This window comes from Ranitomeya variabilis, chromosome 1, assembly GCF_051348905.1.
Source record: "Ranitomeya variabilis isolate aRanVar5 chromosome 1, aRanVar5.hap1, whole genome shotgun sequence".
Classification (NCBI taxonomy): Eukaryota; Metazoa; Chordata; class Amphibia; order Anura; family Dendrobatidae; genus Ranitomeya; species Ranitomeya variabilis.
Genome location: NC_135232.1, coordinates 106,293,296 through 106,320,455, shown reverse-complemented (window position 1 = coordinate 106,320,455; position 27,160 = coordinate 106,293,296). Strand labels below are relative to the sequence as shown.

Here is a 27,160-nt window from a genome sequence, read left to right as displayed (position 1 = left end):
ACTTTGGAAAAATCGAGATATACCACGTCCAATGACTCACCGTGGTCCAGCCTATAGCTTACCTCTTCATAAAAACTGATTAGATTGGTTTGACAGGAGCGATTTCTCATAAACCCATGCTGATATGGAGTTAAACAGTTATTCTCATTGAGATAATCCAGAATAACATCCTTCAGAAACCCTTCAAATATTTTACCAACAGTAGAGGTTAGACTTACTGGCCTATAATTTCCAGGTTCACTTTTAGAGCCCTTTTTGAATATTGGCACATTTGCTATGCGCCAGTCCTGCGGAACAGACCCCGTCGCTATAGAGTCCCTAAAAATAAGAAATAATGGTTTATCTATTACATTACTTAGTTCTCTTAGTACTCGTGGGTGTATGCCATCCGGACCCGGAGATTTATCTATTTTAATCTTATTTAGCCGGTTTCGCACCTCTTCTTGGGTTAGATTGGTGACCCTTAATATAGGGTTTTCATTGTTTCTTGGGATTTCACCTAGCATTTCATTTTCCACCGTGAATACCGTGGAGAAGAAGGTGTTTAATATGTTAGCTTTTTCCTCATCATCTACAACCATTCTTTCCTCACTATTTTTTAAGGGGCCTACATTTTCAGTTTTTATTCTTTTACTATTGATATAGTTGAAGAACAGTTTGGGATTAGTTTTACTCTCCTTAGCAATGTGCTTCTCTGTTTCCTTTTTTTGATTTTAGATAAAAATGTATTTAAATTGCACAAATCATTTTCTGTTACATTGTTGTATTTTTTCACGTTTTTTTTGTTAACTTAATCCCTCTATGGAATTACAACTTTCAATCACCTGATCACTGGTATAATACTCTGCAATACTATTAGGGCTTGCTCAGACGAGCGTAGTAGGCGACGTTCCCACGATGAGCTTTTAAAGGGAACCTGTCACCCCCAAAATCGAAGATGAGCTAAGCCCACCAGCATCAGGGGCTTATCTACAGCATTCTGTAATGTGGTCTGGTCCGGGGTCTCCTATCTTCATATGATAACGTCCTCTTCTTGTCTTCATGCTGCAGCTCCGGCGCAGGCGTACTTTGCCCTGTTGAGGGCAGAGCAAAGTACTGCAGTGCGCAGGCGCTGGGCCTCTCTGACCTTTCCCGGCGCCTGCACACTGCAGTACTTTGCTCTGCCCTCAACAGGGCAGACAAAGTACGCCTGCGCCGGAGCTGCAGCGTGAAGACAAGAAGAGGACGTCATCGTAAGAAGATGGGAGACCCCGGACCGCGACGCCCATCGGACTGGACCGCCCCTGGGTGAGTATAATCTAGCCTTTTTCTCATCTTTTAGGTTACATCGGGGGCTTATCTACAGCATTCCAGAATGCTGTACATAACCCCCTGATGCCGGTGGGCTTAGCTCACCTTCGATTTTGGGGCGTCAGGTTCACGTTAATGAGTTTTTTATGTACCAATGTGTTCCCACAGACAGTAATGCATTGTTTTGACGCACTCCATCCGCATGCATATATCCGCGCTAAATTGACGCCTCAAAAAATGCAACATGTTGCGTTTGCCACACCGTGAAACGACGCATGCGTATGCATACACATGTGAACTGATGCTAGCGCATGTCCATACGTACACAATGTTAAATATATTGTACGCAAGACGCATGCGGATCGGTACGCAGATATACGCTGCACACACATACGCTAATGTGAACCCGGCCTTAGGGTACTAACATATTATATTGCGGTTCCTGACCAGGTACCTTTTCAGGTTTCCCGTGCCTGCGCTGTAAAAAGAATTAAAATCTATTCTTGTTCGTAGTCAAATCTGTATTTTTTTCGTTATTCTTTAGGACGAATTTTTGTTGTTCTCATTCTCCTTCATTGCTGGATATTAGACCGGTCAGTGTTACCTTGACAGGAGGCCCGTGACACTGCTTACAGCACAGACCACTGTACCTATAACCTCTGGTTGCCTTGAAAAACATTGACTACATGTGATTGTCTCGCAGGATGGGGGAAGAGTGAGGCCTCCTTCCTCTCACAGCCCACGAGATGTCACAATCACTGCTGACTGTGGCATCTAGAGGGTTCAAGGCAGGAGATCACGTCAGCCTACGTGTCACCATGACGTACCTGTATGTCACGTATGTGTACGGCACTGTACAGGGAGCAAGGACAAAAAATATTCAACTTGACGAAAGAGAAATCTCACTACATGCTGATTATAACCACTAGATGGCGCTGATCTATCAGTCATCTACTGCTGGCTTATAACAAGAGTGACTGCTAGAAACTACTGTCCAGTACGTTATCGCTCCGTATGACTACACAGCATAACCACAGCTGACAGGAAAAAGTCTGGTGCGGAAACGGATACCGTCGTGTGAGCACAGACCACCCCCGCCACAGCTGAACGCTGCATCAGGATTGGCGCCCTGTGACCACATGGCACGACGTGACGCTTCTTTATCACGTGACACCTTTTCAACCAATGAGTGGCGCTTTTTCTCTGACGCGCAGCTGTGTTTCGGGAAGTTCGGCCGCCATTTTGTAGAAGACACAGCGCCCGGCAGCGCTCACTGGTCTCCTCCTCAGTAAGTTGTTAGCAGCGGGCGCTTTGTTGTGAGAGAAGAGTTTCCATGTGACTGCACGGACGGGAGTGAGTGTGGAGAACACGATGGGTGGAGACGGGCGGTTGTGGAGATGGAGGGGCTTGTTGTGTCCATAGCGCCCTGTAGTGTAGCGTCTCCTCTGCGGTCTGTCCGCTCCTAAGCCCCGGCTACTCGCTGCGTTTTTACCTTTTTTCTTTAAGGATTTTTTTTTCTTTACCCCTTATTAACCAGTTGAGGACTGGGCCATTTACCCCCGTTGCTGACCAGTCACATTTTTGGGGGTTTTCGTTCTTGCGGTTTAAGAAGCTGTAAAATCTCCCATTCATATTTCACTTTTTTTTTTTTTTGAGGGACAAATTTTTAGCTTAACACTTTTTTTTTTGCCAACATCTAGTTGTATCAGAAGGAAAATTTGGAAAATATGCAGATTTTTTAATTATTACCACAAAGGATCACAGGAATAAACTTAAAGCAAATCCCTATTGCATAACAAATATTATTTCTGCTCGCTTCACATTCATTGTCATCACCCTCCCCATTGGGGCTCACAGTCTGCAGTCCCTATAGGGATGTCTCTGCATACAAACTCCTCGCAGATGTCCTTGGTGGACCCCAGCGCTGCAAAGGACCAGTGCTAACCACTGAGCCACCGTGCTGCCCTATTATCCTTCTAATTAGACTCCTGTTTTTTTATGGGGGAATGGCTACTAACTAGTGATGAGTGATCTTGCTCTGCTAACACCTTATCCCGAGCATCTAGGTGTGCTCGTATATTATGTTCCTGTCCCGCGGCTGCATGATTTGTGGCTGTTAGCCACACAAGTAGGGTTTGTGCAACAGAAAAGTCAGTCCCCCATGTGTTGAGGTTGTCTAACAGTTGTAAATCATGCAGCTGCAGGGACTCTAACATAAAGCGTGCTCGGATAAGACTATCGGAGCACATTTGCTCATCACTACTAGTACCTATTTAGATTGGCAGTTGCACTTTTAATTTGTTCTTGCTTTTGGGGGGCATTTCAACAATAAAATACAATTTATTAATTTTTTAAGGGTTTGCTTACACGATTAGATTCACTGGGGTCAGTTATCCTAATGACGCTGATCAGACTCTGATTTAGAGCATCCGCTTAGTGTGATCCGATTCTCTCGGATGAGAGAATCTGAGCCCACTGTGAGGAGAAGATGGAGAACAACATTTCTCCATTCAGTGAGTCAGCAGAATTTGGACTGCACTTGGATGTCATCAGTGTACAGTCCAATGATTTCCACGCACCCACAGACTTGAATGGGTGAGTGGCATGTGATTTCAAAATAAAATTGCAGCATTCTGCGATTTTTATTATTTTTCTGACAGAAAAAGAAAAATCAGGCATTAGCTCTACCCCATTGAATAACACTGGTCCAAGTGCTGTCCAATTAAAAAATACCGTATATACTTGTGTATACGCCAAGATTTTCAGCACATTTTTTTTTTTTTTTTTTTGGTGCTGAAAATTTGCCCCTCGGCTTATGCATGAGTCATTGTCCAGAAGACAAGCGGGGGAGGGGAAGCCGCGGAGCAGCAACAGAAGTTGGCGGCTGTGACATCATACTCGCCCTTCTTTCACGGTCGCTGCACATCCCTGCATCTCTGTTGTCCCGGTGCTGCAGCTCGCTTTGCTGAGCGGTCACGTGGTACCGCTCATTAAGGTGATGAATATGGACGTATCTCCACTCCCATAGGCGTGAAGTGCATATTCATTACCTTAATAAGTGGTACCAAGGGATCGCTCAGCACAGGAAGAGCTGCCGCATCAGGACAAAGGAGATGCAGGGACGTACAGCGACCGTGCGAGGAGGAGGGTGAGTGTGACTGGGGAGGGCGCCGAGCCATGCATACAACTAGGAGACTAGGGAAGCTATGCATACAACAGGGGGAGCCACACATAGCAGGATGGGGATGAGGGGACAATGCATACCCAGCTTATTCTCGAGTCAATAAGCTTACCCAGTTTTCCGTGGCAAAATTTGGTACCTCGTCTTATACTCGGGTCGGCTTATACTTGAGTATATACGGTAAATGAAAAATCGAATAGCACTTGTCATTGTATACACTCTCGTGAGCCCTTGTTTTGTATACCAGGCTGGTATATTGGTCCTATTGACAAGAAATTCAGCCTCATGAATGCTGAGCTGATTGGGTCTGCTAGGACAATCAGTTCATGCTCCCTTTACACAACGACGACTTTACCACTGAGTCAGGAGGGAGTGCCGGTAGCACTTATTAGGCCTCATTTACTTGCCTATGTTTAAATACGTACATGATAAAATGGTGCCTGTTTCTTCAGTGTGTGTGTGGTCTGTGTGTCTCTCTTTACCAGCAGTATGTGGTCTGTGTGTCTGTCTTTACCAGCAGTGTGTGGTCTGTGTGTCTGTCTTTACCAGCAGTGTATCATCAGTGTTTTTCACAGAGGGATAAATAAATGAATGATAAAGTTTCTACCATCCTTTGCAATGTTGGGCTTTATCACACTTCCTAATTTTTTCTGTACTGGAAACACCAGTACTAGAGATACCAGTGTACGTGTGTTTCGTACTTGTGGCAACCGTGTATTATTATTATTTATATAGCACCATTGATTCCATGGTGCTGTACATGAGAAGGGGTTACATACAAGTTACAGATATCACTTACAGTAAACAAACTAACAGTGACAGACTGATACAGAGGGGCGAGGACCCTGCCCTTGCGGGCTTACATTCTACAGGATTATGGGGAAGGAGACAATAGGTTGAGGGTTGCAGGAGCTCCGGTGTTTGTGAGGTGGTAGCTTCAGTAGTGATGAGGAGGAAGCGGGGTCAGTGCAGGCTGTAGGCTTTCCTGAAGAGATGGGTTTTCAGGTTCCGTCTGAAGGATCCGAATGTGGTTGATAGTCGGACGTGTTGGGGCAAAGAATTCCAGAGGATGAGAGATATTCGTGAGAAGTCTTGGAGGCGATTGGATGAGGAGCGAATAAGTGTGGAGGAGAGAAGGAGGTCTTGGGAGGACCGGAGATTACGCGAGGGAAGATATCGGGAGATTAGTTCAGAGATATATGGAGGAGAAAGGTTATGGATGGTTTTGTAGGTCAGTATTAGTAATTTGAACTGGATACGCTGAGGGAATGGGAGCCAGTGAAGAGATTTGAAGAGGGGAGGGAAGCAGAGGAGTAGCGAGGAGAGAGATGAATTAGTCGGGCAGCAGAGTAAAGGATGGACTGGAGAGGTGCAAGGGTGTTAGCAGGGAGGCCACAGAAAAGGACGTTGCAGTAGTCGAGGCGGGAGATGATGAGGGCATGCACAAGCATTTTAGTAGATTGACGGTTGAGGAAAGGACGGATTCTGGAGAGGTTTTTGAGCTGGAGGCGACAGGAGGTGGAAAGAGCTTGGATGTGCTGTCTGAAGGACAGGGCAGAGTCGAAGGTTACTCCGAGTCAGCGGACTTCCGGTACGGGGGAAAGCATGATGTCATTGATTGCGATAGATAGGTCAGGTAAGGAAGATCTATGGGATGGAGGAAAGATGATGAGTTCAGATTTGTCCACTTTGAGTTTGAGGAAGCGAGAGGAGAAGGAGGATATGGCTGATAGACACTCTGGGATTCTGGACAGCAGAGCGGTGACATCTGGGCCAGAGAGGTAGATCTGAGTGTCATCAGCATAGAGGTGGTACTGGAATCCATGGGACTTTATGAGTTGTCCCAAGCCAAGTGTATAGATTGAGAAGAGTAGGGGTCCTAGAACAGAGCCTTGGGGTTCTCCAACAGAGAGAGGATGGGATGAGGAGGTAGCGTGGGAGACGCTGAATGTGCGGTTGGAAAGATATGAGGAGATCCAGGATAGGGCAAGGTCTTTGATGCTAAAGGAGGAGAGGATCTGTAGTAGGAGGCAGTGGTCAACTGTGTCGAAAGCAGAGGACAGGTCTAGAAGGAGGAGTACAGAGTATTGACCATTAGCTTTGGCAGGAAGTAGGTCATTAGTGATTTTGGTCAGGGCTGTCTCAGTTGAGTGATGGGGGCGGAAACCAGATTGTAGATTGTCAAAGAGCAAGTTAGATGAGAGGTGGGAAGAAAGTTCAGCGTGGACGTGCTGCTCCAGGAGTTTGGAAGCAAATGGGAGCAGTGATATTGGGCGATATCTGGACATAGCAGTTGGATCGAGGGTTGGCTTTTTAAGGATAGGCGTGATTGTGGCATGTTTGAAAGCAGAAGGGAAGGTGCCAGAAGATAGTGATAGGTTGAAGAGGTGGGTTAGGGATGGGATAAGTGTGGTGGTGAGGTTGGGGAGGAGATGGGATGGGGTCGAGCGCACAGGTGGTGAGGTGCGATTTGGAGAGGAGACAATTAAGCCCCCCTTCGGTGATTTTAGATAGGGAGGTTATGGGGTTTGGGTATTGGTCTGGTATACAAAGGGGTTGTGGTGGTTGAACAATGAAGACTTGCCTTATTTGGTCGATCTTATTTTGAAAGTGTGTGTCGAAGTGCTCAGCAGAGATGAGGGAGGTTGGAGGGTGCAGTGGGGGGGGGGGTTTGGGCGGAGGAGGGGGTTGAAGGTTTTGAATAAGTTTGGGGTTGTAGGACAGGGAAGATACAAGGGTTGTGACGTAGGCCTGTTTAGCAGAGGTGAGAGCAGATTTAAAAGCGAGTGTTGCCTGTTTGAATGCAGTGAAGTCGTCTTGCAGGTGTGTTTTTTTTTTTTTTTTTTTTCTCCAACGCCGCTCCGCAACCCTGGACACTTGCCGGAGCTTTTTAGTGGTGTTATTGTGCCAAGGTTGTCTATTGATACGTCGCACTCTGCCATGGACGAGAGGGGCAACTGTGTCAATAGCTGATGCAAGAGTGGCATTATAGAAAGCAGTTTCTGTGTCGTGGAGTGAGGATATGGATGCCAGTGGTAGGATAGAGTCAGAGTGTGTGGGCGTCTAGGTGTGCAAGGTTTCTGCGGGGGGGGGGGGGGTGCATTTTGCTGGACATGGAGAAGGTGAGCAGGTGGTGGTCGGATAGAGGGACAGGGGAGGTGGTGAAGTTAGAGAGCAGAGACGGGTGAATACCACATAACACTGAGTAAGTCCAAAGGATGAGGTAAGGGACAGGAGTTTGGAGGCTATTGACTGAAGGGTATCAATGGGGATGTTGAAGTCACCCATGATGATGGTGAGAATGTCAGCAGAGAGAAAGTGAAGACGCCAGGTGGAGAATTGGTCAATAAAGGCAGTGGCTGGGCCTGGAGGTCGGTATATGACGGCCAGTTGGAGGTTGGAGGAAGAGTTGATGCGGACAGAGTGGACTTCAAAAGAGGGGGGATAAGGGAGGGTAGAGGTGGGATTGGGTTAAAGGTGCAGTTAGAAGAAAGGAGAAGACCCACTCCTCCACCATGTTTGTTGCCGGGTCGAGGGGTGTGGGTGAAGTAGAGGCCTTCGTAACAGCGCAGCAGGGGAGGCGGTGTCAGAGGGTGTTAGCCATGTTTCTGTGAGGCCAAGGAAGGCTAGATTGCGAGAGAGAAAAAGGTTGTGAATCACGTGAAGCGTATTGCAGATTGAGCGGGCATTCTAGAGAGAGGGAGCAGCGGGGTGGGCGTCAGGGGCACAGGTTTTATGTTGGAAAGATTGCGGTAGTTCATATTAGATAGGGAGCGATAGGAGGGGGTAGGAGTGGGAGGTATGAGCCGCGGGGGTCCAGGGTTGGGAGATATGTCTCCAGCAGTGAGAAAAAGCAGAGAAAGGGAGAGCAGGTGGGAGAGAGTGGCCGACTTGTTTTATTTTTTCTTAGGACAGATTTGAGGTTGAGGAGCAGGTCAGCAGAGGAGGACAGGTCGGGAGGTAAGAGAGAAGGGGAGATGATTATTAGGTTAGAGTGTGCTGGGGTTTGTGAGAGGGAAGGAAAGAGAGGATTAGTGGAGCAAACACTGTAAGGGCATAGGTAAACATGGTGAAGGCGTAAAGGTACCTTCACACGAAACGACTTTGTAACGATATCGCTAGCGATCCATGACGTTGCAGCATCCTCGCTAGCGATATCGTTTAGTTTGACACGCAGCAGCGATCAGGATCCTGCTGTGATGTCGCTGGTCGCTGAATAAAGTCCAGAACTTTATTTGGTCGTCCGATCGCCGTGTATCGTTGTGTTTGAAAGCAAAAGCAACGATACCAGCGATGTTTTACACTGGTAACCAGGGTAAACATCGGGTTACCAAGCGCAGGGCCGCGCTTAGTAACCCGATGTTTACCCTGGTTACCAGCTTAAAAGTAAAAAAAACAAACAGTACATGCTCACCTGCGCGTCCCCCAGCGTCTGCTTCCTGACACTTACTGAGCGCCGGCCCTAAAGTGAAAGTGAAAGCACAGCGGTGACGTCACCGCTGTGCTGTTAGGGCCGGAGCTCAGTCAGTGTCAGGAAGCAGACGCTGGGGGACGCGCAGGTGAGCATGTACTGTTTGTTTTTTTTACTTTTACGCTGGTAACCAGGGTAAACATCGGGTTACTAAGCGCGGCCCTGCGCTTAGCAACCCGATGTTTACCCTGGTTACCCGGGGACCTCGGCATCGTTAGTCGCTGGAGAGCTGACTGTGTGACAGCTCCCCAGCGATCGGCATCGTTGTCGCTATCGCTGCAGCGTCGCTTCGTGTGAAGGTACCTTTAAGGTACCTTCACACTAAACGACTTTGCAGCGATAGCGATCCGTGACGTTGCAGCGTCCTGGATAGCGATATCGTTGTGTTTGACATGCAGCAGCGATCTGGATCCTGCTGTGATATCGCTGGTTGTTGCTGAAAGTTCCGAACTTCATTTGGTCGTCAGATCGGCGTGTATCGTCGTGTTTGACAGCCAAAGCAACGATGCCAGCGATGTTTTACAGTGGTAACCAGGGTAAATATCGGGTTACTAAGCGCAGGGCCGCACTTAGTAACCCGATGTTTACCCTGGTTACCATTGTAAATGTAAGAAAAACAAACAGTACATACTCACCTTCTGCTGTCTGTCACACGTCCCTCGCCGTCTGCTTCCCGCACTGACTGTGAGTGCCGGCCGTAAAGTAAAAGCAGAGCACAGCGGTGACGTCACCGCTGTGCTGTGCGTTATACGGCCGGCACTCACAGTCAGTGCGGGAAGCAGACGGCGAGGGACGTGTGACAGACAGCAGAAGGTGAGTATGTACTGTTTGGTTTTTTTTACATTTACAATGGTAACCAGGGTAAACATCGGGTTACTAAGCGCGGCCCTGCGCTTAGTAACCCGATGTTTACCCTGGTTACCCGGGGACCTCGGCATCGTTGGTCGCTGGAGAGCTGTCTGTGTGACAGCTCACCAGCGACAAACAGCGACGCTGCAGCGATCGGCATCGTTGTCGATCTCGCTGCAGCGTCGTTTAGTGTGAAGGTACCTTAAGATGGGTTAATAGAATAGCTAGATCCAAGTAATAAGAAGTGCTTACTCAGCAGACATACCCAAAAGAGACAGAGTGGGGTCCTGACTCCTGCCGTGACTAACCGCCGTTGAAATAACTGCGGCGTCTATATGCTTAGCTGCGCAATGCTTTGCTGCAGAAATGCGCGTGCCTGACCCCACACGCGTGCACCCCTTAACCCCTCCATGACCTTGGGATTTTCCATTTTTCCGTGTTCGTCTTTCGCTCCCCTCCTTCCCAGAGCCATAACTTTTTTATTTTTCCGTTAATATGGCCATGTGAGGGCTTATTTTTTTGCGGGACGAGTTGTACTTTTGAACGACCTCATTGGTTTTACCATGTCGTGTACTAGAAAACGGGAAAAAAATTCCAAGTGCGGTGAAATTGCAAAAAAAAGTGCAGTCCCACACTTGTTTTTTGTTTGGCTTTTTTGCTAGGTTCACTAAATGCTAAAACTGACCTGCTATTATGATTCTCCAGGTCAGTACGAGTTCATAGACACATAACATGACTAGGTTATTTTTTTATCTAAGTGGTGAAAAAAAATTCCAAACTTTGCTAAGAAAAAAAAAAAGTTGCGCCACTTTCCGATACTCGTAGCGTCTCCATTTTTGATGATCTGGGGTCGGTTGATGGCTTATTTTTTGCGTGCTGAGCTGGTGTTTTTAATGATACAATTTCGGTGCAGATACCTTCTTTTGATCGCCCGTTATTGCATTTTAATGCAATGTCGCGGTGACCAAAAAAAACGTAATTCTGGTGATTGCTAAACAGCGTAGCGAGAAAAAAATTTAGAATCAGGTTAATGCTTTTTTTATTGATAGATCGGGCGATTCTGAACGCGGCGATACCAAATATGTGTAGGTTTGATTTTTATTTATTTATTTATTTATTTTTATTTTGATTGGGGCGAAAGGGGGGTGATTTAAACTTTTTTTTTCTTTTTGTTTATTTTCACTTTTTTTTTTCTCTTTTGCCATGCTTCAATAGCCTCCATGGGAGGCTAGAAGCTGGCACAACGCGATCAGCTCTGCTACATAGCAGCGATCATCAGATCGCTGCTATGCAGCAGAAATGCAGGTGTGCTATGAGCGCCGACCACAGGGTGGCGCTCACAGCTACCGGCGATCAGTAACTATAGAGGTCTCAAGGACCTCTATGGTTACTCTGCAGAAGCATCGCTGACCCCCGATCATGTGACGGGGGTCGGCGATGCGCTCATTTCCGGCCGGTTAAATGCCACTGTCTGCGTTTGACAGCGGCATTTAACTAGTTTAGTGGCGGGTGAACCGCGATTTCACCTGCCGCTATTGCGGGCACATGTCAGCTGTTCAAAACAGCTGACATGTCCCGGCTTGGATGCGGGCTTACCGCCGGAGCCCTGCATCAAAGCGGGCCTTCTGACCTCGGACGTACAGTACTATCCCGTCCGAGGTCAGAAAGGGGTTAAGATGCTACTAAATTTATAGGACTGAGAAAAGGATCAGGTGAGAGGGATTGTGTGTGTGTGTGTACCGCATCAGTATTACACATAGTGACGCCTGGGAATCAACAGTACTGTTTATTCTGTTCCCTAGCGTCAGGTGCTGAAGACCTCGTTCGTCATGCTCCCCTGCTCGAGCTGTGATCAGCACTAGCAGGGGACAATGTTTAGAGTTGCATTCAACTTATAACAGCAAGAGCAGCAGGCGGCGGCTGATGAGCGTATTTATCAGCCGCAGACTGCGCTATAGGAATTACAAAAAAAAAAACGATGTGAGGTTCCTCCTGTATTTTTGATAGCCAGCCAGGCAAAACTGGACAGCTGCAGGCTGCAACCCTCAGCTGTCAGCTTCAGCAAGGCTGCTTATCAATAGAGGGGTCCACATATTTTTTTAATTATTTAAATAATTAAAAAAAACAAAAAAAAAACAGCGTTGGGTCCTCCCCCACCACCACATTTTTGAAAAGGAGCCAAGCTAAAGCAGACAGCTGGTAAGAGGCCATAAAAATAGCCCGCATGTGCCAATGGCGCTTTGCCTTGCTCTTACCTTGTGGTGGTGGCTAGTGGGGTTGAGGTCACCTTTTGCATTGTCCCGTGACATCAAGCCCACGGCTTGGTAATAGAGAGTAATGTCTATAAGACACCTATCCATTACTTATCCGATAGTTACATTGTAAATAAACACACAGCAAGTATAAAGTCCTTTATTTAAAATTTTAAAAAAATTATAACTTTTTGTGATTTTTAAATAAAAAAGTTAACTTGCCTAACTCCCATTCTATTGAAGCCCTCGTCCCCTGTAATAACCCAAAAATATAAAACAATATCCCTCACCTGTTCCATGCCACAATCCATGTCTGTTATAAATAGTTTTCAGCTTGGACTGTCGCATCTTGGGTGAAAACCACTTTTTTGTGATGTTAAAATGGTTCTCAAGCCTCATGCAGACATCAGTGATTTTTCACATATGCTAATAGCAAAGTTTTATCTTTCTATGCAGCTGCACGCTCCGCTCTCGAGTGCCGGTGGCAGTGCCGGGTATTGACATGCGAGACTCGTCAGCGTTTCACTCAAGTCTGACCCCGGCCTAAGTGCTTTTGATCCCCCCCCCCCGTTTTTTTTTTTCCCTTGACATAGCTGTATGAGGGCTCTTCTTGTAAGATGATTTGTAGTTCTGAATGACGTCATTAATTTTAACCCCTTCATTACCTTTGACATACATGTACTTCAAAGATAGTGTCTCTGCCTTGATGTGGTCTCCCATGCTGAGCCCACATCTATCCTCACACTTGATGGCTGATTTAATCATCCCGTGGCTATTAACCAGTTAAATCCCACTGTCAATCATTGACTGGAAAACGAGGCCCACATCCTGCCCATCGGAGCCCCTGTCACGTGATCACTGGACACCGATGGGTTGTCATGACACCTGGGGGTCTGCAGTCTGGTATCAATAAAAAAGTCAGTTCAGGTCACGAAAAATGAGGCTTCCAACAGCCCCATTGCCAGAAAAATGTGCTATGAGTCTCTGAAAATGGTGTCAAAATAAGATTTTATTTACCATATTTTCCAGCCTATAAGACGACCCCCAACTTTTCCATTTAAAATATAGAGTTTAGGATATACTCGCCGTATAAGTTGGGGGTCATCTTATACGGCGTGTGCGAAGCTCTGCGGTCGCCGCATATGGTGCGGGGAGCGGCCCCGGATGGTACCCAAGGTCTGGAGGAGAGGAGACTCTCCTCCAGGCCCTGGGTACCATATTCCTGTAAAAAAGAATTAAAATAAAAAATCACCTGAGATGACGTCGCGGTCACGCGACCGTGACGTCACAAAGGTCCTTCGCGCAAAGCATCCCTGGGAATGGAAGCCGCCGCGTCCATCGCTGGGAGGACTCTGGGGGCCATCAAAAGGTGAGTATATCCCTATTTTTTATTTAAATTTTACAGGAATATGTTACCCAGGGCCTAGAGGAGAGTCTCCTCTCCTCCAGACCCTGGGTACCATCCGGGACTGCTCCCCGCACCATATGCGGCAACCGCATAGCTCGGCACCCGCCGTATAAGACGACCCCTGACTTTTGAGAAGATTTTCAGGGGTTAAAAATGCAAGAAAATCCGTTACTTTTTTTTTTAAACAAATTTCCAAATTTTTTTTTCATTATCTTAATTAAAAAAAAAAAAACCTACTTGTTTGGTATCCGCGTACTCATACTGACCCGGAGAATCAAATTTACTGGTCAGTTTTTCCATATAGTGAACATGGTAAATAATAATAATTAAAAAAAAAAAATTGTACAATTTTTTTTTTTTTAGCAATTTCAATGCACTGGGAATTTTTTTCCTGTTTTCCAGTACGCTATATGGTAAATTGAATAGTGTCATTCAAAAGTACAACTCGTCCTGCAAAAAAAAAACAAGCCCTCATATTATATGGCCAGAAAAATAAAAAACTGTGACTCTTGGAAGAAGGGAAGGAAAAAATGGAAAATTGCTGTGTAGTGAAGGGGTTAATACACAGCATGTGAAATAAGTATTGAACATGTCACAAATTTTCTAAGTAAATATATTTGTAAATGTGTTATTGACATGAAATTCTCACCAGATGTCGGTAACAACCCATTCAATCCACTCAGGCAAAGAAATCAAACCATAGATGTCCATAAATTAAGTTGTGTAATAATGAGAAATGCCGCAGGGAAAAAGTATTGAACACTCTTACTGAAATTTATTTTACTTCATACAAAAACCTTTTTAGTGATGACAGATTCAAGACGCCACCTGTATGGAGACACTAGTGGCATGCATTGCTCAGATGTGATTTTGGTCTATTCTTCCACACAAACACTCTTCACATCCAGAAGTTTCCATGGGCTCCTTCTATGAACTCTGAGCTTTAGTTCCTCCAGGGGCGTAACTACCGCGGTCGCAGCGGTCGCCATTGCGACCGGGCCCCGCAGGTCAGGGGCCCCGGGCCGGCAGGTCTGAGCAGGGCCGGGCTGGCCATCGGGCACTTCTGGCAAATGCCAGAAGAGCCGATGCCAGTAGTGGACCGCTGCACTGTTCCTCCCCCGGAACCCCCCCAGTGCCGACGGCGCCGCCGCATTTAACTATACCGGCGTCTATGACACCGGTATAGTTCAATGCAATGATGAAAGAGAGAGCGTCTGCTGACGCCCCCTCTCCCATCATTCCCCGCTCTGCCTCTGACAGTACACTGCGGGTGCGCGATGACGTCATATCATCGCACACCTGCAGTGTCCTGGGCAGACTGCAGCCGCCGGGAGCAGCGCGGGCAAAAGCAAAGGTGAGAGTTTTTTTTTTTTCTTTTTAACCGGACTGTGGGGCCATTATCGGGGGGGGGGGGGGGATGAGATGAGATGTGGGCTGTGCTCTATATATCCCTGTGCGGGCTGTGCTGTATATACCACTGTGCGGGCTGTGCTGTATATACCACTGTGCGGGCTGTGCTGTATATACCACTGTGCGGGCTGTGCTGTATATACCACTGTGCGGGCTGTGCTGTATATACCACTGTGCGGGCTGTGCTGTATATACCACTGTGCGGGCTGTGCTGGATATACCACTGTGCGGGCTGTGCTCTATATACCCCCTGTGCCGGCTGTGCTGTATATACCCCTGTGCGGGCTGTGCTGTATATACCCCTGTGCGGGCTGTGCTGTATATACCCCTGGGCGGGCTGTGCTGTATATACCCCTGTGCGGGCTGTGCTGTATATACCCCTGTGCGGGCTGTGCTGTATATACCCCTGTGCGGGCTGTGCTGTATATACCCCTGTGCGGGCTGTGCTGTATATACCCCTGTGCGGGCTGTGCTGGATATACCCCTGTGCCGGCTGTGCTGGATATACCACTGTGCCGGCTGTGCTGGATATACCACTATGCGGGCTGTGCTGGATATACCACTGTGCGGGCTGTGCTGGATATACCACTGTGCGGGCTGTGCTGGCACCCAACACCATGTTGCAGTGCAGGAGATTCCTGCAACAGTCCGAGGCGTATCTAGGGGAAGGTGGGGGGGGGGGTAGGGGAGGTGGGAGGGGGGTAGGGGGGGGGTAGGGGAGGAGGTGGGGGGGGTAGGGGAGGAGGTGGGGGGGGTAGGGGAGGCGGGGCGGGGGTAGGGGGGGGCCCATTTGGAAGTTCGCATCGGGGCCCATAACTTTGTAGTTACGCCACTGGTTCCCTCCATACATTTTCTGATGGATTCAGGTCAGGTGATTGGCTGGGCCATACTAGCAACTTTTTCTTTTTCTGAAACCAATTGAGTTTCCTTGGCTGTGTGATTGGGATCATTGTCTCGAAGAAATGTTTGCCCTCATTCCATCTTCATCATCCTGGTAGATGGCAGCAGGTTTTTATAATGAATGTTTACCATGCAATTGTTACCATCCACCTCTCGTGTCCCCCTTTTTCCTATAGATTGTAAGCTTGCGAGCAGGGCCATCACTCCTCTTGGTATCTACTGTATATACTCGAGTATAAGCCGACCCCCCCCCCCCCCCCAATTTTGCAACAAATAACTGGGAAAACTTAATGACTCGAGTATAAGCCTAGGGTGGAAAATGCAGCAGCTACCGGTAAATGTCAAAAATAAAAATAGGTACCAATAAAAGTAAAATTAATTGAGACATCAGTAGGTTAAGTGTTTTTGAATATCCATATTGAATCAGGAGCCCCATATAATGCTCTATACAGTTCATTATGGCCCCATAAGATGCTCTATATACAAATATGCTCCATATAATGCTCCATGCAGTTCTTTATGGCCCCATAGAGGCTCCATATAGCATTGTGCCACATGTAATGCTGCTGCACTAAAAAAAAAATGACATACTCACCTCTCGTCGCTGCCCGCTGCTCCTCAGCGTCCGGTCTCTCCGCACTGACTGTTCAGGCAGAGGGCGGCTCGCACACTAATACGTCATTGAACCCTCTGACCTGAACAGTCACAGCAGAGGACGCGGAAGACAAGGCGGCGGTGGAACGAGGGAAGGTGAATATGAAATACTCACCTGCTCCCGGCGCTCCTGACGTGGTCCCTGCATGTCCCACGGTCTTCGGGAGCGGCAGCTTCTTCCTGTAGTGAGCGGTCACATTCCTCATTACAGTAAAGAATATGCGGCTCCACCCCTATGGGAGTGGAGTCCATATTCATTACTTTAATGAGCGGTACCAGTGACCGTGGGACATGCAGGGACCGCATCAGGAGCGCCGGGAGCAGGTGAGTATTTGACAGGCGTCGCTCCCCCTCACCCGCCGACCCCACCCACCCACCTTCCATGACTCCAGTATAAGCCGAGAGGGGCACTTTCAGCCCATTTTTTTGGGGCTGAAAATCTCGGCTTATACTCGAGTATATACGGTATTTTGAACTGTTTTTGTTACGCAGTAATGTCTATTGTCTGTACAAATCCCCTCTATAATTTGTAAAGCGCTGCAGAATATGTTGGCGCTATAGAAATGTTATTATTATTAATGTTTTGCTACATTTGTCCATTCATCCTTCCTTCAGTCATATTAAGTTTTGCCAGTGCCGTATGCTGAAAAACATCCCCACACCGTAGTGTTCCTACCTCCAAACTTCACTGTTGGTATGGTGGCAGCGACCCGGTCCATGGCTATGGGCGACCATGGAAGTAATGAAAGTTCGTGACGCCACCTGTGGATCTCGGTCAGGGGTGACCGACGCTGCTTAAAGGGGTCCTCTGGGGGCTATGGTGCTGCAGCAAAGATGGTGTTGCTTCCCACAGGTGAAGCGGTATCCCCAGGGCTCCCGGTGTGTTCGGCAGGGATGGTGAATGCCAGCAAATGGATTTGCAGTATACCTGGTTTACTGGTGTTAAGCTGCCTCAGTCCAGGGTGTCCAACAGGTGTAGACGGAGTCCAGGCAGCCTGAAGACAAGTGGAAATCCCATCTCCAAGTAACCATGAATACCTAAGGTCCTGCAATGCCTGCACATGAGGAAAGGGACATGGCGAATCAGAAAACCTATACCACATTTCTAATTGGATCTATTTGGCAATATTATTATTATTATTACACTTACTCCATATTGGGATAGGATCTTGAAGATGGGAATACCCCTTTAAATACTGGTCTAATATGAAATCCAGCCACTAGCAGAGCTTCATATGAGTAATGCCATGGTAGACACGAAGGTCTTTAATTGTGCCACTTGGGGGCAGGGTATGGGCTCCAGAAGTACAGCCACCATGTTGGAGACCTTTTTACATGCCAGTTTCGCCCTTAACAACAGCACTTAAGAGGTTAAACTGTTGCGATTGGAGCTAGCTGTTTGGTGCCACACAGTCGTGACCTGTGCTGTAAGGAGTGTGCTAGGGTCGTCAGCTTGCTCCATGCAGTGAGGGCACACGTTCGCTATTTTGTGGGCACTGTTACTTGGAAATATTACAGGCTCATGCTAAGTGACTAAAAGTGCATGAAAATGATTTAGTAAAATACCATTTGTTAAATGTTAATTATCTCCACTGTTCTCAAGAATGGATAGACTTGGTTCCATAGTTTACTGCTCGTTGCTTAGGGCTCATTCATATGTCGTGCACATCGCTCTGAGAGCGGTCTGCGACAAATGCACGGACTGGCCGCGGCTGGCCCAACCCAAGTGTGACAGCTTCATGTATTCCTACGAGGCTACCGTGCTCGTGTGTGGAGAGCTGCTGCCATTCTATGCATTAGCAGTCTGATCTCTGACCTGTATAGAATGAGCCCTTAGGTTGCCGCTCATATCTGCAGGCTATCGGAGGTGGCCGGTTTCCTCGACAAGGAGCATGTACTTGCTGTCTCTTTGCTTTAGAGCCTGCATGCTCTGCTCTGAAGCTGAATAAATTGCTGATTACTAGACCCAGCCGGCCTCAGATTTCTGCACATACTAGGCTACCTCTGCTCGGTGGCGCATGTGTGCAACTGGTCTTAATTGTCAATCTACAGACAAACACAAACCCGGGGTGCTGGGAGTGCTGCTCTGATGAGCAAAGTATGAATACACACTCCTTTTAATATCCATCCGATTACAGCGCACTGCGAACCGTAAGAGTCATTGGGGGAAACAAATGTGTAGATTTATGGATTTAAATCTGTTCTGCAAATAAATAATTTTTTTTACAGGATTCTTATTGAGTGCTTGATTATAACTGGTCCCCAAAATGGTATCTGTATCTGTGCACAGGGATTACTGGGGTTTTAACTAAAGTGCTATTTTCTATGTCATACAGACTTTGACCTGAATTTTGATGAAAGGATGACTGTCTGTGCCGCAAAAGGCTGCAAAAATCGACTGTCAAAAGGATGCGGTAAACATTTCTTCAGGTCTGTGGTGCCATGTTTAATTATTCTTATTTTTTCAGAGCACTGGTAGATCTGCAGCAGAGAAAATAGGGATTGCATCATAACTTCAGCAAGCAGGCCAGGAAGTGACACATCACTGGAATCAGGGTCTGGGCTCCTACATTAGGGTCAGTTCACACTAGGCATTTTTGCAGCGTGTTTTTTTTTTTTTTTTTTCCCTGTAGCAAAACCTGATCTTTTCGGTAGGAAAAAAGCATGTTGTTCTTGTTTTTGCTGCGGTTTTGTAATGCTAGATGTTGGAAAAAAAAGTCCTATTCTATAGAATCCGGTTTTGGCACACAAAAAACGCAGCAAAACCCGATACTTGCGTTTTTTCACCACCCATTCATTTCAATGGGTGAAAAACACTGAAAAAATGCTGAAAAAAAAAAAGGGACATTCTCCATTGTAAAAAAAAAAAAAAAAAAACTTGCAAAGCACAAAATCCTGATGACAAAAAAAACAAGCAGTGTCTCATAGTCTTTGCTTGTGCTGTAAAACACAGCTGAAAATTTGCATTATAAAACCTGCAAAAACGCCCTGTGTGAACTTAGCCTTATGCTTCTCTCCGATGGGGTAGCAAAAACCTGGTGAGAGATTCTTTGAACAAATAGAAGCTGAGCTGCAGTACCCGAGAGCGGCCACTAACATTGTGGTGGAGCTCTGCTATTCCAGTATGTCATCAATATCAGCAGGGGACAACCCGATAAAAATGTTGTAAACTGTTTCTGGCCATCCTGAAATTAGTCACAATCTATGCACTACATAGAGAGCTGACGTGGAAGGGTTCACAGCGCTGCCTCATTAGGGGGCTGATGTCTCGTCCATGCGCACTAAAAGAATATATGGACTGGGGATTTCTTTGGGAGAGACTTAACCCTCTTTAACTCTTCAAGTGAAAGAAAGCAGAGATTTAGGTCCCTGAGATAAAGCAGAAGTAGATGTTAATTTAATTGGATTTTTATAATGCTCTACTGTAAAGCTAAACAGTAGACGTTTATCATATTGTAGAACCATATCTGTGCAGTTTACCTGCTGGTTGTCCCCATATTAGATGTCAGTACCTTCTCTTTACCAGCAGATGGCAGAAGACAATCAGACATGTTGTGTCCTCGTTCTCTCCAGCACGAGGTCCACTGGGCAGATTTTCTGCAGCACCTGTAGTAATCCTGCATCTTCATACACCATGAAGCAGTAAATGCCTAAAGATGAACCTTGATTTTTTTTTTTTTTTATAGAGTATTGTATTTTTGTGAATTACATTTACATAACAATGTATTTTTCATTGATTCACTTGTAGATTTCCAATGAAAAATCCAGAATATCTTGCCAAATGGATCGAAGTAATTCGTCGTGACAAGTGGAAGCCTTCAATCTATAGTAGACTCTGCAGTGACCACTTCACAGAAGAGGACTACATGCTGCGGCCAGGAGCCTCCTACCCATACCTGCGCCTGGATGCCGTGCCTTCTATTATCAATGGCGTCCATATTAAAAAGCCGCCTAAGAAACCTGTGAAAAAGAGAGACAGTGGCACCTCGCCTTCACCAATTGTGGCTCAGAAGCCAAAGTCAGCAGCTAAAGCCATCATCTCCGAAGCTGCTAGGTCTGTGGAGCACTCCTATTCTGCTGCCTGCACTAATAAGGAGAATGTACGTAGCCCCAAAGTGGACCCCATCCTTGTTAATCTGAGGAGGAAAAAGAACTCTCTCCAGAAGCAGATTCTGAGGCAGAAGAGCCGGATAGCCAGCATGAAGAAGATGATCCTGCAGCTGAGAAGTAACATGCTCGGCAGTGACCCTGTCCATCTTGTGTCCAAGCACTTCAGCGGGTTAACCCTAGAACTGTTCAGACACCAGGTGCAGGGGCGCAAGAAACCCAGAGTCATCCAGTTCTCCAGAGAGATCCGAGGCTTTGCTGTAACTCTCTATCATTACTCCCCAGTGGCCTATGAACTCTGCAGACCTGTGCTATCCTTACCTGACCTGGACACTTTGAGGGAGTGGATGCCGGCACAGGTGGAGAAGGCACAGGCTGAACCCGAGATGAACACGGAGACAACTGATTAAAGGCCCCCTCATATAGCTACAGTACTTGTTCTGTTTACTAATAGCAGCCATGTTCATCCAGGTCTGATTTCTTTTACTGCAGTGCCATTTTTCTTGTATTCTTCAGTCCTGACATTTAACCCTTTATAACCATGGTGGTTACGTAATGCACCATGTACAGTTTCTCTAAGTCACGGCCTCTGCTGGTAAATGCTCTTGTTCACCTGGGGCTGCACAAATCAGAGATCCTGTAAGATGTGTATAATATGGAATAATGCACATTTTAGATATCCTTAATAGAAGACCACAATGTATCTGGTGACTCCGATATGGAGCCATACATCTGCTTTTTTGCATCTGCATCTGATAACCCGACGCACAGCGTTTTGTTGGGTGATTTCCAGCATGTTTATATGGGCATATAATTGGGAATGAGTAGCCTTGTAAATGCTTGTTCACCTATCTACTCATCTCAATTCACTATTCAAGAGAACCTGTCATGTCTCCAAACACTAATACATGCAGATACAGAACTAATCTGCAGGTTAATAGCATTATAATTCTGTATGGCCGCCTTCCTGAAAGTGCAGCTAGTAGGAGAAAATGAACTTTATTCCTCCCAGGAGCTGCTGGCATTCAGTCATAGAGGGGTGCACGGAATGTCTACAGTCAGCTCAATACATGGTTAGTTCCCTCTGCAGTGCATGCCCTATGGCTAACAGTTCACTTTCTCCTAGTAGCATTACTTTCAGTAAGGTGGCCAGACAGCATTGTAACGCTAATTACATGCAGAGTGAAGGGACTCTGAGAACAGCATGACTGTTCAAACCATGTACTGGTGCCTGGTGTGGTGCTACGTTTAAGTACACCTCCCCAGTACACCTCCCCACCTGCTTGTTTCTCCTTCCACCACCCCCCTCTCTTTGACAGCTCTGGCTTCATAGCGCCAGAGAATGACAGAAATACTTGGAAAACATGCAGGTGGGAAGGTGCACTTATGTTTTTAGCCACGAGTCACCTGTTCTTGATTTGAACAGTCGTTCTGTGCTGAAAGAAGGAAGCCCTCCCCCTCCCATAAAAGTTATCCTCTTAATATATTGCAATCATACTATTATATAGCACTGTGTACAACAATTGTTCAGTTTGCCTTTCTACCCAGTTAATTCTTCTTGTTTCTACATGGAGCAGAGAAAAGAGAAATCTATTTTTCCCTGCAGAAATCATTCCCCTATTTAACTCCTGACTCTGCTGCTCCCTCCTCCACCCGCCAGGAACTTTTGCCGTGACTCATACAGGGAAAATTGACCTGTTTCTACATGGAGATAAGAAGGATTCTGCTAATTCGTTTTAAATCTTGTCAATCGATGGGCCTGATGGAAAAGAGAAGAATTAGCTGGGTAGAATGGCAGACTGAGCAGTTGTAAGCACACAGTGCCATATAATATGATGACTGCAATATATTAGGAGGAGAAAATCTTTGATGGGAGCAGTGTTTGCAGACAGTGTGATATTGTATTTCCATATTAGAATAGTGTTATAGATATGTTACCAGCGGTGAGAGACTACTGCCTTTAGTGTTGATCTGTTGGTAACCACCATGTCTGTTATCTCCCACTGCCGTTTGCGAGTTTTATGAATGTCCTTTACAATAACAATAGCCTGGAGATATGGCTGATTTATCAAATGCACTTATTGTCTAGTACTTGCTAATAAGTAACATGCTGTGTACAGCCCTCGTGTAAATGCCCAAGTCAGAAAAAACCACAGCACAAGGTACCATATTTTCCGTATTTTTTGGACTATAAAACGCACCTAGGTTTTAGAGGTGGAAAATAGGGCAAAGAATATTTGAAGCAAAAAATGTGGTAAAATATTTAATAACATACTATTATATATAATAGTATGTTATTATGTTGGAAGCTACGGGTAGAAAATGGTGCTGCGGGACCAGTGTGGTGGCTGTAAAGTACTATATGTATATACGCTGGAGGGTGAGTATAAGAATGGGGGCACAGGGCATCTATTTAAAGCACCACTCCATAACTGAAAAATAACATTGGAGTGTTGCTTTAAGATCCCAGGGGGGAACTATAACTCCCAGCATGTCCTGCAGATCCTATGACATCCTGGGAGTTACAGTTCACCACAGTAGTGGCAGAGTGCATTTTTTTTGTGTTGTAATTAATAAACTTTTATTGAATACTAACTTGTATAGGCTGTGCAGGTCAGCCAGCCACGCTGTGGTGACAGGTAATGAAGAGCTGGAGCATCACAACCGAGGAAGCTGCACTGTCTTCAGTAAAGTGTCTGCGGGACCTGATGACATCATGAAGAGGGAGGGTTTCTGTGCTGTCATGTAATGCTCCAGCCGCCCTCTTCATGACCTCACACAGGTTCTATGCCGGAGCACTCGGCGTCAGCAGGAGCCCGGGCTGTGCTGTCAGGTATGCGGCATCCCTCTCTCCTCTGGCACTCTGCTCCTGCCCCCTCCTCCACTGGACACACAGATCTCCCCAGCCGCTGCAGGAATCCGACGCTGGGGAAACCATGTGTGTCCGCTGTTTAAATGAAGGAATATTCCTTTGCTGCTCACTGCTCTGCGCGAACAGGTGGGTAGGGAAGCGGCTAATAAATATTCCTTCACTTTAGGCAACGGGACCACGTGGTTTCCCTAGCGCCTGATTCCTGCAGCGGGGACATTTTCCTGCCTCCTGCGAGTGGGATCCCAGTGCAATCCCACTCCGCCGCTGCCCCCCCTCCCCACGTGTTATTATTTGGACCATAAGACGCACCCCACACTTTCCTCCCGAATTTGGAGGGGAAAAAAGTGCGTCTTATGGTCTGAAAAATACGGTATTTAATCAGCACTGCTTTCTGTTATCAGCCACTCTCAACAGCAACGGTTCAGACTATGAAGGGGCAAACGTACCTTGCAATCACATATGTCACGGTGGTGCTCTCTGGAAAAAGGCTCAGCATATACCAGGGGTTCAGTGATATGGAAATGAGTCCTCCGTAGTCTGCTAAGTGAGATTCTTCTATATTTTAACAAGAGGCGAACAGCAGGATAAATGACACTATGACCTATGGGCATTTCGGAAACTTTTTTTTTTTCTAAACCTAGACAAAGTGTCTAAAGATGCGAAACAGACATAGGTCAGCGTGCCAGTGCGTGCGTGCGTGCCTGCTGTTGAAATTACACTGCTGTGCGTTGCCTATGAAGTATAGGAAGAATCATCTCACTTGGGAGAGTACCCTGCACTTATTTCTACATTGAATCCCTGGTATATGCTGATCTTTTATCCAGAGAGCACCACCATGATTATATATGATTGCAAGGTAAGTTTATCCCTTGGGTGAGTACCGCAGACTCATTTCGATCTTGAGTAATTCCAAGTTTAAAAAGGATCAACTTGTTTATGTTCCTTTTTTTTTTTCTATTAAACTGGGAAAGTGCAGATAATCCGCACCTCATATGTGTAGTGGGATGTGTGGCTATTATTACTGAGCTTAGCAAACCTTTTTATAACCAGAACAGTGAATAGTATAGAAAAGCAGTGACTTGTCTATTACAGCTCTGTGGGACTATAGCCCATACATTTATATGGCAGCATGTTTTACCATGTCTTGTGTATCTGAAGATCTGAGTCTAAAACTGAAGATACAATTACTCAAGTCAGATCTGGTTCCTTTTTTTTTTTTTTTTTTACATTTAAGTGGAGTCCCAACTCAGTCCTAGCTTATTTTGTGACAGCCGTGCACCTCTGTGTCCATCAATATGACCAGGACAGATTTGTAACTGCTGGAAGTAACTAGAAAAGGATCCTGCTATATAACTGCAATCAGAAACCTGGAAAAGTGAAGAATTAATTCAGAAAGTACATTAGTCTTCTGTAGCTTTTCATTATCAAAGAGAAAATGTATTTAGTATAAGGTCATTAAAATTCAATATCAAAAACCTTAAAAGTCACCAACTTTATTAAATATTTTGAAAAGGAAATGAGTCCAAAACACACAGAGGAATAACAAATAGAAAATACTGTGGAAAAAAAAAAGCCCTAGGTAGCCGTGTGATCTCGGTCTGCCTGACAGCGGAGGATGACACCCTAGATGATAAAACAATTGGTGCCCCCACTCTGGCAGCTGTCCCTCTGTGCCCCTATATCACCCTATTTCTAGAGTATATACCGATAAATAAAAAAAACAGGTGCATCATAAAGGACACAAGAATAAAGGGCAGAGAAGCAAAATACTCCACCTATCACCAATAAACCAGATAAATATAAGTACTACATGCACATTAGCGGGCACCCAAGGTACAGGAAGGTGGACTACGATCAGCAAGAATATCCCAGTGATAATCTACTGAAGTGCCATGCTTTGATAAGGTGCCAATGCTATAACCAAAAGTTGCCAGATGCAGTGGGGAGAATAAGTATTTGATTCACTGCTGGTTTTGCAAATTTTCCCACCTACAATGAATGGAGAGGTCTGTAATTTTTATCCTAGGTAAACTTCAACTGTGAGAGACAGAATCATAAAAATAAAAAACATCACATTGTATGGTTTTTAGATAATTAGCATTTTATTTAATGAAATAAGTATTTGATACAATAGGAAAACAGAACGTAATATTCGGTACAGAAATCTTTTGTAATTACAGAGGTCAGACATTTCCTGTAGTTCTTGACCCAGTTTGCACACACTGCAGCAGGGATTTTGGCCCACTCCTCCATATAGAGCTTCTCCAGATCTTTCTGATTTCGGAGCTGTCGCTGGGCAACATTGAGCTTCGGCTCCCTCCAAAGATTTTCTATTGAGCTCACGTCTGGAGACTGGCTAGCAGCGCTGTGGAGTCTGAGTCTATGTCCATTTGGGTGGGGGTGGAGTCTGCTAAACTCCTGACTCCTAAAATATAAAACAAATATAGAATAATTTGGGTTCAGTGCAGAATGTGCTGTAAATATTTTCATAATGCACTTTATGTACATTATCAGTAGTGAGGCATTGCTGTGAAGTCAGATGTCAGGGAAATTGAGGAATCTGAGTCAGCGGTTTGGCTTACCGACTCAACAGCCCTGCTCGCTAGGCCATTTCAGGACCTTCAAATGTTTCTTACGTGTGTTTTGGGTCAGTGTCATGCTGGAAGATCCAGCCACGAACCCTCTTCAATGCTCTTACTGAGTGAAGGAGGATGTTGGCACAAATCTCACGATACATGACCCCATCCATCCTTCCTTCAATGCAGTCGTCCTGTCCCCTTTGCAGAAAAGCACCCCCAAGGAATGATGTTTCCCCCACCATGTTTAACAGTTGGGATGGTGTTCCTAGGGTTGTACTCATCTTCCTCCCAAACACAAGTGGAGTTGATACCAAAAACTGCTGTTTTGGTCTTTTGTGACCAAATGACTTTCTCTCATGACTCCTCTGGATCATCCAGATGATTGTGGGCGATCTTCAAATGGGCCTGGACATATGCTGGTGTGAGAAGGGGACCCTGTGTGCCCTGCAGGATTGTAATCCATGACAGCGTAGCGTGTTACTTGGGCCGGGATCACACATACGCGAGATACGGCCGAGTCTCGCAGGTGATAACCCAGCTCTGGCGCCGGCACTCCGGAGCGGAGCTTGCAGCTCCATGTATTGCTGTGCGGCTGCATGCTCCGCTCCGGAGTGCCGGCGCCAGAGCTTGGTTTTCACCTGCGAGACTCGGCCGTATCTCGCGTATGTGTGATCCCGGCCTAATTGTAATGCTTGAGACTATGGTCCCAACTAGATTCAGGTCATTGACCAAGTCCTCGTGTGGTTCTGGGCTGATTGTTGACCTTTCTCAAAACCATTCTTACAGCACAAGGCGAGATCTTGCATGGAGCCCCAGACGGAGGAAGATTGACAATCTTCTTGTTTCTTCCATTTTCTTGCCTTCTCACCAAGCTGTTTGCCTCTTGTCTTGTAGCCCATCCCAGCCTTGTGCAGGTCTGCAATTTTATACCTGGTGTCCTTAGACAGCTTTTTGGTCTTAGCCATGGTGGAGAGGTTGGAGTGTGATATGTGTGTGGACAGGTGTCTTTTATACAGCCAGCAGGTTCAAACAGGTGCAATTAATACAGGTAATGAGTGCAGAGTAGGAGGGTTTCTTAAAGGGAACCTGTCAGCAGTTTTGGCCTATATAAGATATGGCCACCACCTTTCAGGGCTTATCTACAGCATTATATAATACTGTAGATAAGCCCCTGGTCCGACATGCAA

The 27,160-nt window shown here is 46.2% G+C and overlaps 1 protein-coding gene across 2 annotated transcripts; it reads left to right on the top strand.

Moving 5' to 3' along the window:
- The first annotated feature begins 2,447 nt into the window (after positions 1 to 2,447).
- On the top strand, positions 2,448 to 24,390 carry LOC143806571 (THAP domain-containing protein 1-like). 2 transcript variants are annotated; one of them, XM_077287264.1, is made up of 3 exons: positions 2,448 to 2,578; positions 18,752 to 18,845; positions 20,164 to 24,390. In XM_077287264.1, the coding sequence occupies exons 2-3, from the start codon at positions 18,778 to 18,780 to the stop codon at positions 20,930 to 20,932; spliced, it is 837 nt and encodes a 278-aa protein (XP_077143379.1). In that variant the 5' UTR covers positions 2,448 to 2,578; positions 18,752 to 18,777; the 3' UTR covers positions 20,933 to 24,390. The 2 variants fall into 2 exon arrangements, with proteins under 2 accessions (XP_077143379.1, XP_077143388.1); XM_077287273.1 differs by having other exon boundaries at positions 2,504 to 2,643.
- The last annotated feature ends 2,770 nt before the right edge of the window (positions 24,391 to 27,160 follow it).